Source organism: Aethina tumida, chromosome 1 (assembly GCF_024364675.1).
Source record: "Aethina tumida isolate Nest 87 chromosome 1, icAetTumi1.1, whole genome shotgun sequence".
NCBI lineage: Eukaryota > Metazoa > Arthropoda > Insecta > Coleoptera > Nitidulidae > Aethina > Aethina tumida.
This window is the reverse complement of record NC_065435.1, coordinates 15791704-15805272: the sequence shown is the minus strand read 5'-3', so window position 1 is coordinate 15805272 and position 13569 is coordinate 15791704. Positions and strand designations below refer to the sequence as shown.

The window sequence follows — 13569 nt, the reverse complement described above, 5'->3', positions numbered from 1 at the left end:
TATATATATATATATATTGAGTGCGACATTTGACTGTCGTTAAATATGCCGTTTTTTATCCTTTTTCCTTGTGTATAGCTCGCCTGGTATTTTACATTTTGTTTAGTGGCCAGGCAAGGCTAAGCAATGCAATGCAATGCATAAGATGTTGTAACGGTGGTCTGGGTTATATACCGTAGCCACGTTGATGCTATCTTCGCGTTAGTTATGGACCAAAGAATGCCTATGTATATGCTTACTCCTCGCTAAACACGATTAATGCCCTTATTATTTAAAATCCATTTCCTACAAACTCAACGGCACTAATCGCTTGCCGAGATCTTGCTCGAAAAAAAAAAAAATGAAAAATAAATTACTATTTAGGTGCGTTACCAAAATTTATTTCCTCATGGGCCACACTACTGCTTCGCTATTTCAAACTATGTGGTTATATTTAAATGACACCAGTTTACAAACAATTATTGACAAATTACAGGTAAAATTTTCAGTATGATTCGAAAATATCAATGTTTTTTATGTGCATTTACTCAATTATTTTAATTAAAGAGGAAATTTGGCGTCTACGAGGAACTGAAAATAAACTGAAATTATTTTTCGTCCCTTTTCCAAACTTTCCAATTTTCAAACTATAAATTTGATGGTATAGAGGGCTTTTTTACGAACATTTTAAGCCCATAAACTTGTATCTAGCACCAGGCATTTGATAAGCACAGATATTTAACTGAAAAAAGTGTTTATTATACTGCTTTTCGTAGCTTTTGCTAAAAAAAAATCAAATAAAACAAATTTTAGTGGATTTTATTTTCAATTTAAAATATTATAGTACATAATTATGTTAGTTATATTCACTGTTTGAACTAAGAAGGTGTTTCAGCTGAATTTTTTTGTGCTTCTTATAATCAGTTTATCGTATATCCTGACATCTTATAACCATAGTATTTGTAGTGCATTAAAGTACAAAATAATATTTACTGTTTATACTGAAAACTGAATTTTTTTTGTACTTCTTAAAATCAGTTTCTCGTATAGTTGTCCATCAATAATCAACTTTTTCCAATAATCCTGATACATTACATCCATAGTAAATAAATTCTAGTAAAAATGTTCTATGAAACCCATACTGTTTGAGTGAAATGATTGTTTGTATACATTCTATGCAAGAAACTAGATACATGTCTGAGGACTCAAAACGTACATAACAGAGGCCTTTATATAACAAAGTACAAAAAGCATTGCTTTTAAGCTATTCTCTAATATTCTTAATGCTTGTATTGAAATAAGAAGTCGAAAAAATGGCTTCAATCGTCCCTAAACAATTAAAAATAATACTATAAATAATGGTGTTTCAGTCTTATGCACCTTCGGTAATATTTCAAAAGCGGATGTTAATTTTTAAAAATCATTAACATTTTCGAATTCTTCGTAAAATTTTACTGTAGAACATGACGCATTTTTTCATGTAAACTAGTGTAATTAAAGGAGAAGCGTGTTTTCTTCTAATTTCTTATGTCATCCTTTAGTACACAGTAATTTGATCATGTCTACCGAGTAAACAATTACTTTGTACACTTTTATATTGCTTGTTAGTTAAAAGAAGTTTAAAAGGTATTAATGTACTTCCAATAAGTATAAACCAGTGTAATCAGTGTAAAAAAGACAAGTCTACTTCACAATCAACCAAAACCTAAACAAAAAAATGTTCAGTTTCAACATTGATTAAATATCCCCAATAATTAGCACATCATCCACTGGACGAAATGACTACATTACCCTACAGTTGATCAGCAAAAAAAGGGTTATGCATAGCTCAGGAACAGTACAAGATCACAAAGGGGTTACATAAACTAAAAACGAAGATTAATAAAATACAAACCTCTGAGCGCTTTCATATGCGCTACGGCCATCCGCAGAATGGTGAGCTTGTCAGGTTTTCTTGCGAGGGCACTGCATGTTGGTACCATATCTGACAGCTCGGTGATGTAAGCCGTCATCTTGTTTCGTCGACGTCTCTCAATTTCGCAATGATTCTCCCTACAGTTAGTTTGAAAGAAAAGCCATCGGTAATTATATTCCTCAATGCAGAACAACAGAATCACAATTTCAAATTGCGCAGTTCGGGAGATTAATAAACAAATAAATAAATCGAAAAGTCGATGGGTACACATTGTTCCCGCAGTCGCAATTAGTTGGCCGTTTTGATAATGACGCATTAATCATATTGTACGTTTATCTCCAGTCGCATTCATTATGTGGAAGTTGGAAGAAGCAATTTGTGAAAGCACAGGTAATCAATTTCGGCAACTTTGTACTATTAACCACTTGTAGAAACTCGAGATACGCTATCAGTTGGTGGAAGTGGCTTTAAGTCGTTAGCATCAAATCAGATATGGGGGACGTAATGTAAATTAGTTAACTAAACTCCTGCAGTTAAATGAGATGGGCCATTTTTAATGTTTTAATGCATTTTACAAAGTAATTACGCGAAAAAAATAAACGCAAAACGACAATGTCGCAACGCAGGCACAATTGACGCGGATGAAAAATGATCCGAAGCAACAATGTTGTCGGTACTACTCAGAAAGTAATAGAATTGCGGTAATAATCAATAATAGAGGCGAAGCAGAATAGCAATCATTATCCCGAGACCTGCGACGTGAGTTTTAGTGGAACGCTCCGTTGTACCGAATCTTCCATAGACTGAATATGGCTACAGATAGCTTAATGGTCGTAATTGAGATTACAGAACCTCATATAATCGTTTCGCTCCGGTCCAGGTCTTATCCTTCGGCCAAAACAATTCCAAACAATTCCTACCTCCCCTACGTCTATTACCCTATTCACTTTATTGCCAGCTCCAGCTAACTTTTAATCAAATTTTGATGCGCACCCAGATAAAAATAGACTTAATTGCTGGACAAACAACACCACCCGCAAAATCCTATTGTGCTACACATTGTAATGACGAAAACATTTAGCGAACGGAAAAAATATTCAGGCTAGAATGCAGTCGAAAGAAATTGTTATATTGTTCAACTGTGGTGTGATTCATATGGTATTGTAAATTCTGATTTCAATGCTTATTCATTCCGATCATACACTTTTTGCTGGATTGAATATAAAGTATGACACCTTACTAACAATAAAGATCTTATTAATTACATTATATAAATATACAGGGACCGTCTGCTTCTATCTGCGATTGAAAATTATTGGAATTGATTGCGTGGATAATTTTCGGTGAAGTATTACCACGTCAATTGAGAATAAAATTATCGAAGCGTTTATTTCTGAGTATATTAAGCCAACTCAAGATTTTATTTAGCTTGTTGTCAGTATAAATTTTAGTTAATAAACTTTTGACATACAAATTATCAGAAAAAATGATTAATGAACTGCCACAAATTAGTTTTAAAATAACCAAAGTCATATGTCATAAGTGATTACAGATATAATTATTTATTTATTAGTGTCTGGCAAATTATTTTTAATTAAATTAATTTTATAATTAATTATTATCTTAAAAAAGTGGAAATGGTATAAACAATTTATAAGCTTTACATCGTAGTAATAAGGTATCATTATTAATAAATAAAATATGTAATTATTTACTTAAGCCTAGACAAACAAAGTCATATTAATTATAAACAATTTGTGTTTGTCAATTATTAATCAACACAAAAAATAAATGAAGTTTACACTGTATTAAAAGGTAAGCGAAAATAATACAGTCTAGAATATTTTTTGTAGATCTTATCTATAGTATTAATGTATTTTTTTCATAAACCTAATAAATATCTAAACAAATATACTATTTTAAATAAAATATAATTTCCAATCACATGTAAAATGTCTCAATTATTAAAATTATTTCTACAATCTGCTAGCAGAATTAGAAAGAACGAAAATAAATCATAGGAAAAATGTATTTTAATAATTGATTTAAAACTCGAAAATTATCTAGTAAAAAATAGTTGGCACACGTTTTATTTTAAATATTTCAACAATTCCTCAAAAAATCTGTGCAAATATTTTCCAAAGTAAATTAAGATTTTTATTTTAAGCAGACTAATTAAAAATTGAACTTTAAACAAGGAAAATAAAAATATAATATATTAATATTATTATTAAAATGTGTTAAAAATAAATATTATTCAATTTCAATTCAATGCTTTATGTAAGTTTTTACCACCTGATTTGTATTAAATAATCAAAACAATAAACATTAAAACTAATGAATATTCCAACAATTTAATTGAATGTATTAAATAACAGAAATTTTTCCATTTTTTCTACATTTACGTCAATTTTGTACATGGAAATATTTTAACTGTTAATTTAATCGATTTTAAATAACTTAAAAATAAAATAAATGCTACAATTAAATATTCAATATATAATATTATATTAGCATATAAAAACAACAAAATTTATACAGAAAATATCATTATTTAAATGTATTATATTATTATTTATTTTATTCCCCTGTTTTGGCCTTCATATTTTAAAACAAAACTACTATATAAAATAATGCGTTTTTATCACCTGATTTGTATTAAATAATTAAAACAATAAGTCATAAAACTGATGAATATTTCAACAATTTAATAAAATATATTAAACAACAAAACTATTTACATTTTTTTTACATTTACATCAATGTTGTGTACTGAATTATTTTAATTGATAATTTTAATCAATTTTAAGTAATTTAAAAATAAAAAATATAAAGGATGAAAAAATTCTACATTTAAATAATCAGAATATAATATTATATTAGCATAACATCAAAATTTATACAGAAAATATTATTTAAATTTATAATATTTATTTTACACCCCTGTTTTGGCATTCATATTTTAAAACAAAATTACTATGTAAAATGAGTTTTTATCACCTGATTTGTATTAAATAATTAAAACAATAAGTCTTAAAATTGGTGAAAATTCTAACAATTTAATAAAACATATTAAACAACAAATCTAAATATACATCAATCTTGTGCACTGAAATATTTTAATTGATAATTTTAATCAATTTTAAGTAATTTAAAAATAAAAAATATGAAGGTTGAAAAAATTCTACATTTAAATCTTCAATATATAATATTATATTAGCATATAAAAACATCAAAATTTATACAGAGATTATTATTATTTAATTCTATAATATTATTTTTTATTTTACTCCCCTGTTTTGGCCTTCATATTTTAAAACAAGATTACTATATAAAATGAGTTTTTATCACTTGATTTGTTATAAATAATTAAAACAATAAGCTTGATGAATATTCGAATTGAATATTTAATAAATACAATTTTTTTTTCATTTTTTTGCATTTACAGCAATTTTAAGTAAGTTAAAAATGAAAATATAAAGGCTGAAAAAATTTTCCATTTCAATATTTAATATATAATATTAAATTATCATATAAAAACAAAATATGTATAATATTATTATTTATTTTACACCCATATTTTGGTCTTCATATTTTAAAACAATTCGATACACTAAACAAATTAGTACAATGACTCCTAATTAATCAAAATATTTCGACTTCAAAGTTTATTAAACAACATATTCTTCATGTTTTTCTTTTAAATTCAATAGAGTTTGGGGGAAGGAGATTTTATACTTTGAATATTTTAATTATATATACAATAATTTTCTATACTCTGGACATATTGAAATAGAGTTTAGGGGAAGGAGATTTTATACTTTGAATATTTTAATTATATATACAATAATTTTCTATACTCTGGACATATTGAGGTAATATAAAACGAGTTAGAAAATGACAAACATTTGAAATAATTTGCCTAAATCTAAGGTATTACCAAGAAATATATATACACATATTTATATTAAATACAATAAAAACTTCACAAAACAATCACTTACATTACGTGAAACAATAACAACAGTTACTTTTACTTAACAATCGTTTTATAGGTTCGTCTATTGACTAGAGATAAAACCATATTTCTGACATTATCGCATCACGTCTAAATATTGAAAGATAAAGAACTACTCTACGATTATTGACCGAGTATTTTTACCAAATGTTGTGCACGTTTTATGGTAAACCATGTACAAAATAGCAGAAACCGATTAAACTTGCGACATTTAACAATACACAAAATGAATAAGAACCATAGAAATAACGTGAACGTTCGGATACTTATTGTTGGTTACGGTTTATAATCATGACATTATTTCAATATTTGCAAATGTCTCTCCTATTTTAATTGCGGCACGTGTATAAACTTATAGAAAAATTTATAGAACGGCTTTTTGTTAACAATAACTCAAAAATTTATGGCTCACTAAAGTTTATGTGGGCAAACAAATCAACCGTGCCATTCGCAGTAAACGTGGCATCTTAAAAACTTCACCGTTAACTCCCGACATATTCAAAGACGATCTGGAAAAATTTCAAGAAACCAAAACAAAGGAAACAGCACCAATTAAATAAATTAGACGTGCTTTTTTTACCTTGTAACTGTAACGAACGATTTCGGAAAGCCAAATTGGGCCGAATTGACGTTTAATGGTAAACAAACCGAAGTGAAATTAGAACAAATTCGGCCACTTCCAGTCCGAATTTGCGGTTCATTAATTCAGACGACATATACGTCCGTAAAATAAATGATGCATCAGAAGCAGTAAAAGACAGTGAACGGGCGGCAATAAATGTTTGATAATGTACTTATTTAAATTTATATGACGTTCAAAATTCGATTTGCTTCATACGTTGTATGTTTTGGTCGTTCCCTTTTTCGTTGCGGGGCCGGCAGGAGGCGAGGAGTGTGCGGCGTATGTCGTGACGTAACCGAGTTTTACGAGTCGAAGCTTTGGCCACAACGTCCACTTAAATTATCTGGACTGCGAATGGATACTATAAAACTAACTCGCCAGAATCGATACATTAGATGTGATGGACAATCTTATGAGAACGGCCATCAAACAGGAAGAACTATCAAACTACTCCTGTTATGTCGTTTTATTTCGGCTGAGTTTGCATTTTCTTGATTCGAGTCGGGGACAAATTATTCTTAATCGCGTTGCACAATTGCTTGAATGTCATTATTTCTAGTTTTGGCATACTGGAAATAATTGCCGTGCGTTTGACATCTTCAAAACGCTCGAAATGTGTAATTAACAATGTACAGGGTGTCCCAAATAGGTCGATTTTGGTTCCATATTACGTAAAATAGTGTCTGCAGAAACTATTTATTACTTCAAATGAAATTAAAAACTGAATATGCCCTTAAAATGTTATTAAAGAATCAAGCTTTCCAAATACTAAATTATTTTGCGATATTTCTGATAAGTTTCGAGATAACTTATAATATTATTTATAAAACAGAAGGAGTAACTGATAATTTATATTATTAAAACAAATTTTTATATTTACACAACACACATTTGTGATTTAATTACTCATTTTACAATAAATTATTAATGATTTCAAACATGTTAATTTGAAATATCTCAAAATTTCTCAAAAATTTAATAATATCTTTGCTAAACATAATTTAGACTATCACAATTTATATATTTTTGAAAAACTTATATTTGCATATAATTTGTGATATGTTAAATTATCCAGAGATAAGATATGATGATATTTCTAATAGGTTTCGAGATAACAATATTTTCTATAAAACATAAAAGGCGTAAGTGATAATTTACATTATTTATTTTTGTTAAAAACAAATTTTTATATTCATACACACACAGACAAATCTGTGATATAATTACTCATTTTATAAAAATTGATTAATGATTATCATTAATTTCTCGAAATAACTCAAAAAATTAATAATATCTTTGTTAAAAATAATTTAGAATATCACAAATTATATATTTTTGGAAAACATATATTTACATATAATTTGTGATATCTTAAATTGTCTTGAGATAAGATATGATATTTGTAATAGGTTTCGAGATAACTTATAATATTTTCTATGAAACATAGAAGAGTAACTAATAATTTATATTATTTATGCTTTTTAAAAACTAATTTTTATATTAGATATAGGTAAAAATTGTGACATAATTACTCATTTTATAATAAATTATCAATGATTTCATAGATTCGAATATTAAATATCTCGAAATTTCTCAAAAATTTAATAATATCTTTCTTAAAAATATTTTCAAATATCACAAATTATATATGTTTGGAAGATATTTATATTCAATATCTTAAATTCAAATTCAATAATTAAAAATTTCACATATTATCTCGAAATTTTTAGAAAATATATTTTTGGAATAATATATTTTATATTACGTATATAATACACCAGCAAGAAATTTGATAGTTTATCAAAACTTCAAAATATATATATTTCTTTAAAATTTCGAGATATTAACTGAAACATTTCCAAACAACTCCAAATGAGAACTAAATTTGCAATTAAATTTGCCTTTGAAATTTTGGAAGGATATCAAAGTTTCCAAATATATAATTTGTCAAATAAAAAAATTATCTTGAGATAAAATATGATGATAATTTTGTTTCGAGATAATTAATAATATTATCTATGAAACATAGGGCATAACTCACAATTTATTTTATTTAGGTTTTTCAAAACAAAATTTTATATTTAAACACAGTCAAGCAAAAATTGTGAAAAAATTAATCATTTTCAAACAAATTATTAATGGTTTCATAGATATCAATATTAAATATCTCGAAATTTCTAAAAAATTTAATATCTTAGTTAAAAATAATTTAAAATGTTACAAATTATTTTTGGGAGACTTATTTTTATTCAATATTTTAAAGGAAAATTCAATAATAATTTAAGTTTTAAATAAAAAAATACACATACGTAAAAAAAATACCAGCAAAAAGTTTTCATCAAAATTTCAATAAATATATGCATATTTTTTTAAAATTTCGAGAAACATTTTTATTTCCAATGGCAATCATTATCGAATTTGCTTTCAAAATATATAATTTGTCAAATAAAGATTATTTTGAGATAAGATTTGATGATAATTCTGATAAGTTTCTGTAGAGAAAATAATATTATCTATGGAACACAGAAGGTGTAACTGATAATTTATTGTATTTGGATTTTTTAAAACAAAATTTTATATTCACACACAGTCAAGCAAAAATTGTGACATAATTACTCATTTCCAAATGATCAGTAGTTTCAATTAAAAACTGTTTTATCTTTAATTCACAGTCTATCAAAATAAATAAATAAGTAAATAAATTACATTTTTTCGCCATTTGACAAAAGAAATGAACACAGTGTTTATCTATCTGACCTGAAAATATTCCCAACTGACATAATCAACCAATTTGGAACACCCAGTATTATAATTATTGTGTAAATATAACAATACCAACTCTTAGTTTATACGTGTAATGTACAAACTAATCGTAGCACCAGATAAAACATATTTGACGTGTAAATTGCATAGTTTAGTAATTAATTATTAATAGCACGTCAAAAATGGTAACAAGTTTTTAGCTATGACTAAATAAATCTAATTATGGTATAACGTGAGATTGTAATGTGCTATTATAAATCAAATCAATATTATGACGACAACGTTTAACATTGCTAGTAGTTTTTTATTGTGTAAAATGGTCATAAATATTTTTTATTTATGTATTGAGGGTTTGTTACAATTAGGGTAAGAGAAAGGCTGTTACCTTAAATAAATAGTCAATCATATAATTGGTGTATCATGGCCGTTATTTATAGTAAAGATCAAGCCGCTGGCAAAGGACCGTTGACCGTTCACCGGCACCGGTCTCATCCTTTCTACCAATTCACAACTTAAAATGTTACAACATTACATCAACTACAAAATTTGATGGACACTAATAGATTTTTTCAACTACGACAACATTAAATTGTAGCAGTAATAATTTTAATAAACTAATTAGAGGAAAACACGTCTGTTATATTAAAAAATAAAAAGTCGACCTACTTCAATCAACCAACTGAGACAATTTTAAACTGATTTAACGAAAACAAACTGTCATTCTGTTGATAATGATAACAATAATAATAATAGAGAATTGAGTTGAATATACAACTATATTTATGCAGTCGATTTATTTGAACTAGTTCTTAACCACGTCGACCTATTGGACGTTTTCGTTCGAAAACCCGATTAGTGTTAATATATTGTTCAATGTGTTAAAGAGGCGGATCACTCTTCCTATTATTTATTATGTAACGTGTCAGACAATTGTTTATTAGTTACGGCAGTTATCGCGGATAATATATATTTCAAAATTCTTTCAGTAAATATTTGTTAACAATTCGTTCGTTTTACAGTCATAAAATCGAAACATAAACAAAATAATAAAGCAATTACGTAATGGTATTTATAATGTTTTGGTATGAATGGCATTTAATATTTATTTGAATTATTGCAAATAATTTAAAAATAAAACTATCATGCAATAAATCAAGGAATACGAATGTGATTTAATTTGATTAAATTTGTGTATATTTTTATTTTAAATTTTTTTTTATTTAAAATATTTCTTAGAATAAATACTATAAAAGTATTTATTATAACTTTTAATATATGCAAATATCCACATAATTATTTTTAATTAAGGTGTTTTGAGTAAAACAGAAAATATTGTTGCCATAAAATTATTATTTTATTATATAAATAAAAAATATTACTAGTTTTATATTAAAACCAATAAATTCTATTCAAATTGAAGAAAAAAATCTATGAAATATTTGTTTACAATTAAATTATTAATATTATTATAAAGACACAGCGTTTTTCTAAGTTATTAGTTACAGAAATTAAATACAGTTATTATATAGATACTATTGTATAAAAAAACATTACTTTAGTATTTTTTGTCCTAGAATTTGACTTATTTGTCGTATTTTTTGTTATTTTAAGGAATTTTATAATATATGAGAATTAGGGGAATTTAAGTATGTTTAATCTTAATTGAATATATTCATCAATGGGAATTATAATCAGGTATCATTTTTATGGATTTTGAAATTTTTTTATTAACCTCAGATTTTTTTCCTATTTGTTGAATAATTTCTTGTGAAATGAGCTATCTATTATAATAAATATTTTTTTATTTTTTAATAAATATATTTTTTCAATAGTTCTTCCCATTTTTAGTAATTTTACAATATAAATTACAAAATTTTTCTAAATGTTCAAAATAATTTGATCTATTTTTTTCCTTTTAATTTTCACAGTTTTTATATATCTTTACAATTTATTGTACAATTTTACACTTTTACAATTTTTTTAATAGTTAAATATGTGATCTGACTCAGAAATAATATATTTCTTAGCATAAATATACACTCATTTAAAAGTATTTATTATTTATCTTTAAGAATAACTTTTAATATATACAAATATCCACATAATTATTTTTAATTAAGGTGTTTTGAATAAAACAGACAATATTGTTGCCACAAAATAATTTATTTTGTTATATAAATAAAAAATATTACTAGTTTTATATTAAAACCAATAAATTCTACTCAAATTGAACAAAAAAATCTATGAAATATTTGTTTACAATTAAATTATTAATATTATTATAAAGACAGCGTTTTTCTAAGTTACTAGTTACAGAAATTAAATACAGTTAAAATATAGATACTATTGTATAAAAAAGTATTAGTATTTTTTGTTCTAGAATTTGACTTATTTGTCGTAATTTTAGTTGTTTTAAGGAATTTTATAATATTTATGAATTAGGGGAATTTAAGTATGTTTATTCCTAATTGAAGATATCCATCGATGGGAGCCATAATCAGATATTACTTTTATAGATTTTGAGATTTTTTTTCTTTGTTGAATAGTTTCTTATGAAATGTGCTTACTATTTTAAAAAATATATATTTGTTTTATTTTTTAATAAATATATTTTTTCAATAGTTCTTCCCACTATTAGTAATTTTACAATAGGAATTACAAATTTTTCTAAATATTCAAGATAATTTGGACAATTTCTTTTTAATTTTTACATATTTTACAATTAATTGTACAATTTTGCAATTACAAAATTTAAATTTTTAATAATCTTTTATAATTTTTAATAATTTTACAATAGAAATAGAAATTATTTTTGGTTTTAGGTTATAAATAATAGATAAGAATGTTGTAACAACAAAAAAAATACGCATTTATGTTGCACTAGATAAAATGTCTAATAAAAACAGCAATAATAATTTTATTATTACTTTAGTAACTAGTTTTTATGTCCTAATATTTTTAAAATGAAAATATAATAAAATGTTTCTATTGTTAATTTGAAAATATGGATTATAAAAAAATCTATCAAACATTTATTGACTATTGATTTAAGTAAACCATTCTTTTATTCTATAATTTGTTAAACTTGTCCTTGTCTAGTTACTTTTAACATTAAGTTGATAGAAATGAAAATGGCCTTTTATTTTTTTAGCATTTTCAGTGTAATACATGTTGCTGTTAATATAGCAACTTATCGTGTCAGTCGCAATAAACACTCACACACACACACACACATTAAAAAGATTTAAGGTAAAATGAGTGGTAAAAAGAAAAGTAAAAGAGGCGAGAGAGAGAGAGAGAGAGAGAGAGAGAGAGAGGGAGAGGAAAAAAAATGAGGCTGTGAAGAAGATTATGGTAGTACAGATCGAGTGGAATGGGGGCGGAGGAATTGGCATAGCCGAGTACCGAGTACCCAAGGTACACACGGAGCGAGGCACGGCAGCGTGGGAACTTTCGAACCGAGCGTCCGTCGTCGTCTCCGTGTGCCCCGGCCCTCGGTCTCACCGCTGTCGTCCTCCCTCCCTCGATCCGTCTCTTTCGTTCTCGCGGACGGGCCCCCGTCGCCGGCCGCCGTCTCCGTCGTCAACGCGCCGCACACTCTGCTCCTGCTCCCCGCGGCCAGTCACGATTGCTCGGGAACACGACGACGCTGGGACGCTACGAGATGCCCGCTCGCAGCACCGCTGATCGCTCTCGCTCGCCGCCCTGCCTAGCCTGCCCTCCCCGCCGCCCCGTACGCCCGCCCTCCTTCTTCTCCGGCTCCCTTTTAATACGATTTCGAGTCGATGTTGCCGTATACGTCACGAAAAAATCGCCTTTTTAGAAATCGTAACCGTACCCGATGCCGATATTGGTGTGTTTAGCATATCGGCGACCGTCGACTATCGGTACGGTACCTATCGTGCCCGCAAAAATCCTAGGGAATGTGACGCGGCGATTGTTTCTTACTTTTATTTTAAGGTGTTCTCATCGATGAGACAAGAAACCTTTCAATAATTATATATTTTGCAATTTAAATTTATTAATGTTGGTCTAAAAGTTGTTGAAATATGTAATATAAAACTAATTTTGGGAAAATGGTTAATTTTTTTGAAAAATTCATGACAAATTTGTTGTTTATCTGTTAAATTTGTCAATGTACATACATTACAAATAATATTATTTGCATTATTTAGGAAAATAAAATCAAATATTTGATACATATACAAAATTTTGTAAAAAAATATAAAATATGTTAATTATAAAATTGTATAATAATTGGTAAAGATACAT

The 13569-nt window shown here is 26.9% G+C and overlaps 1 protein-coding gene across 6 annotated transcripts in view; it reads right to left on the bottom strand.

The window, feature by feature from the left end:
• Positions 1–13569, bottom strand: part of LOC109601594 (aryl hydrocarbon receptor nuclear translocator homolog) — a 46077-nt gene that overhangs the window by 7442 nt on the left and 25066 nt on the right. For 4 of the 6 annotated variants that reach the window (XM_049969758.1, XM_020018182.2, XM_049969747.1 and 1 more), the window contains one exon: positions 1874–2035. In XM_049969758.1, the coding sequence (XP_049825715.1) occupies positions 1874–2035 (162 nt within the window). The remainder of the gene's footprint in view (positions 1–1873; positions 2036–13569) is intronic. The other 2 variants (XM_049969764.1, XM_049969745.1) reach the window with 1 other exon arrangement.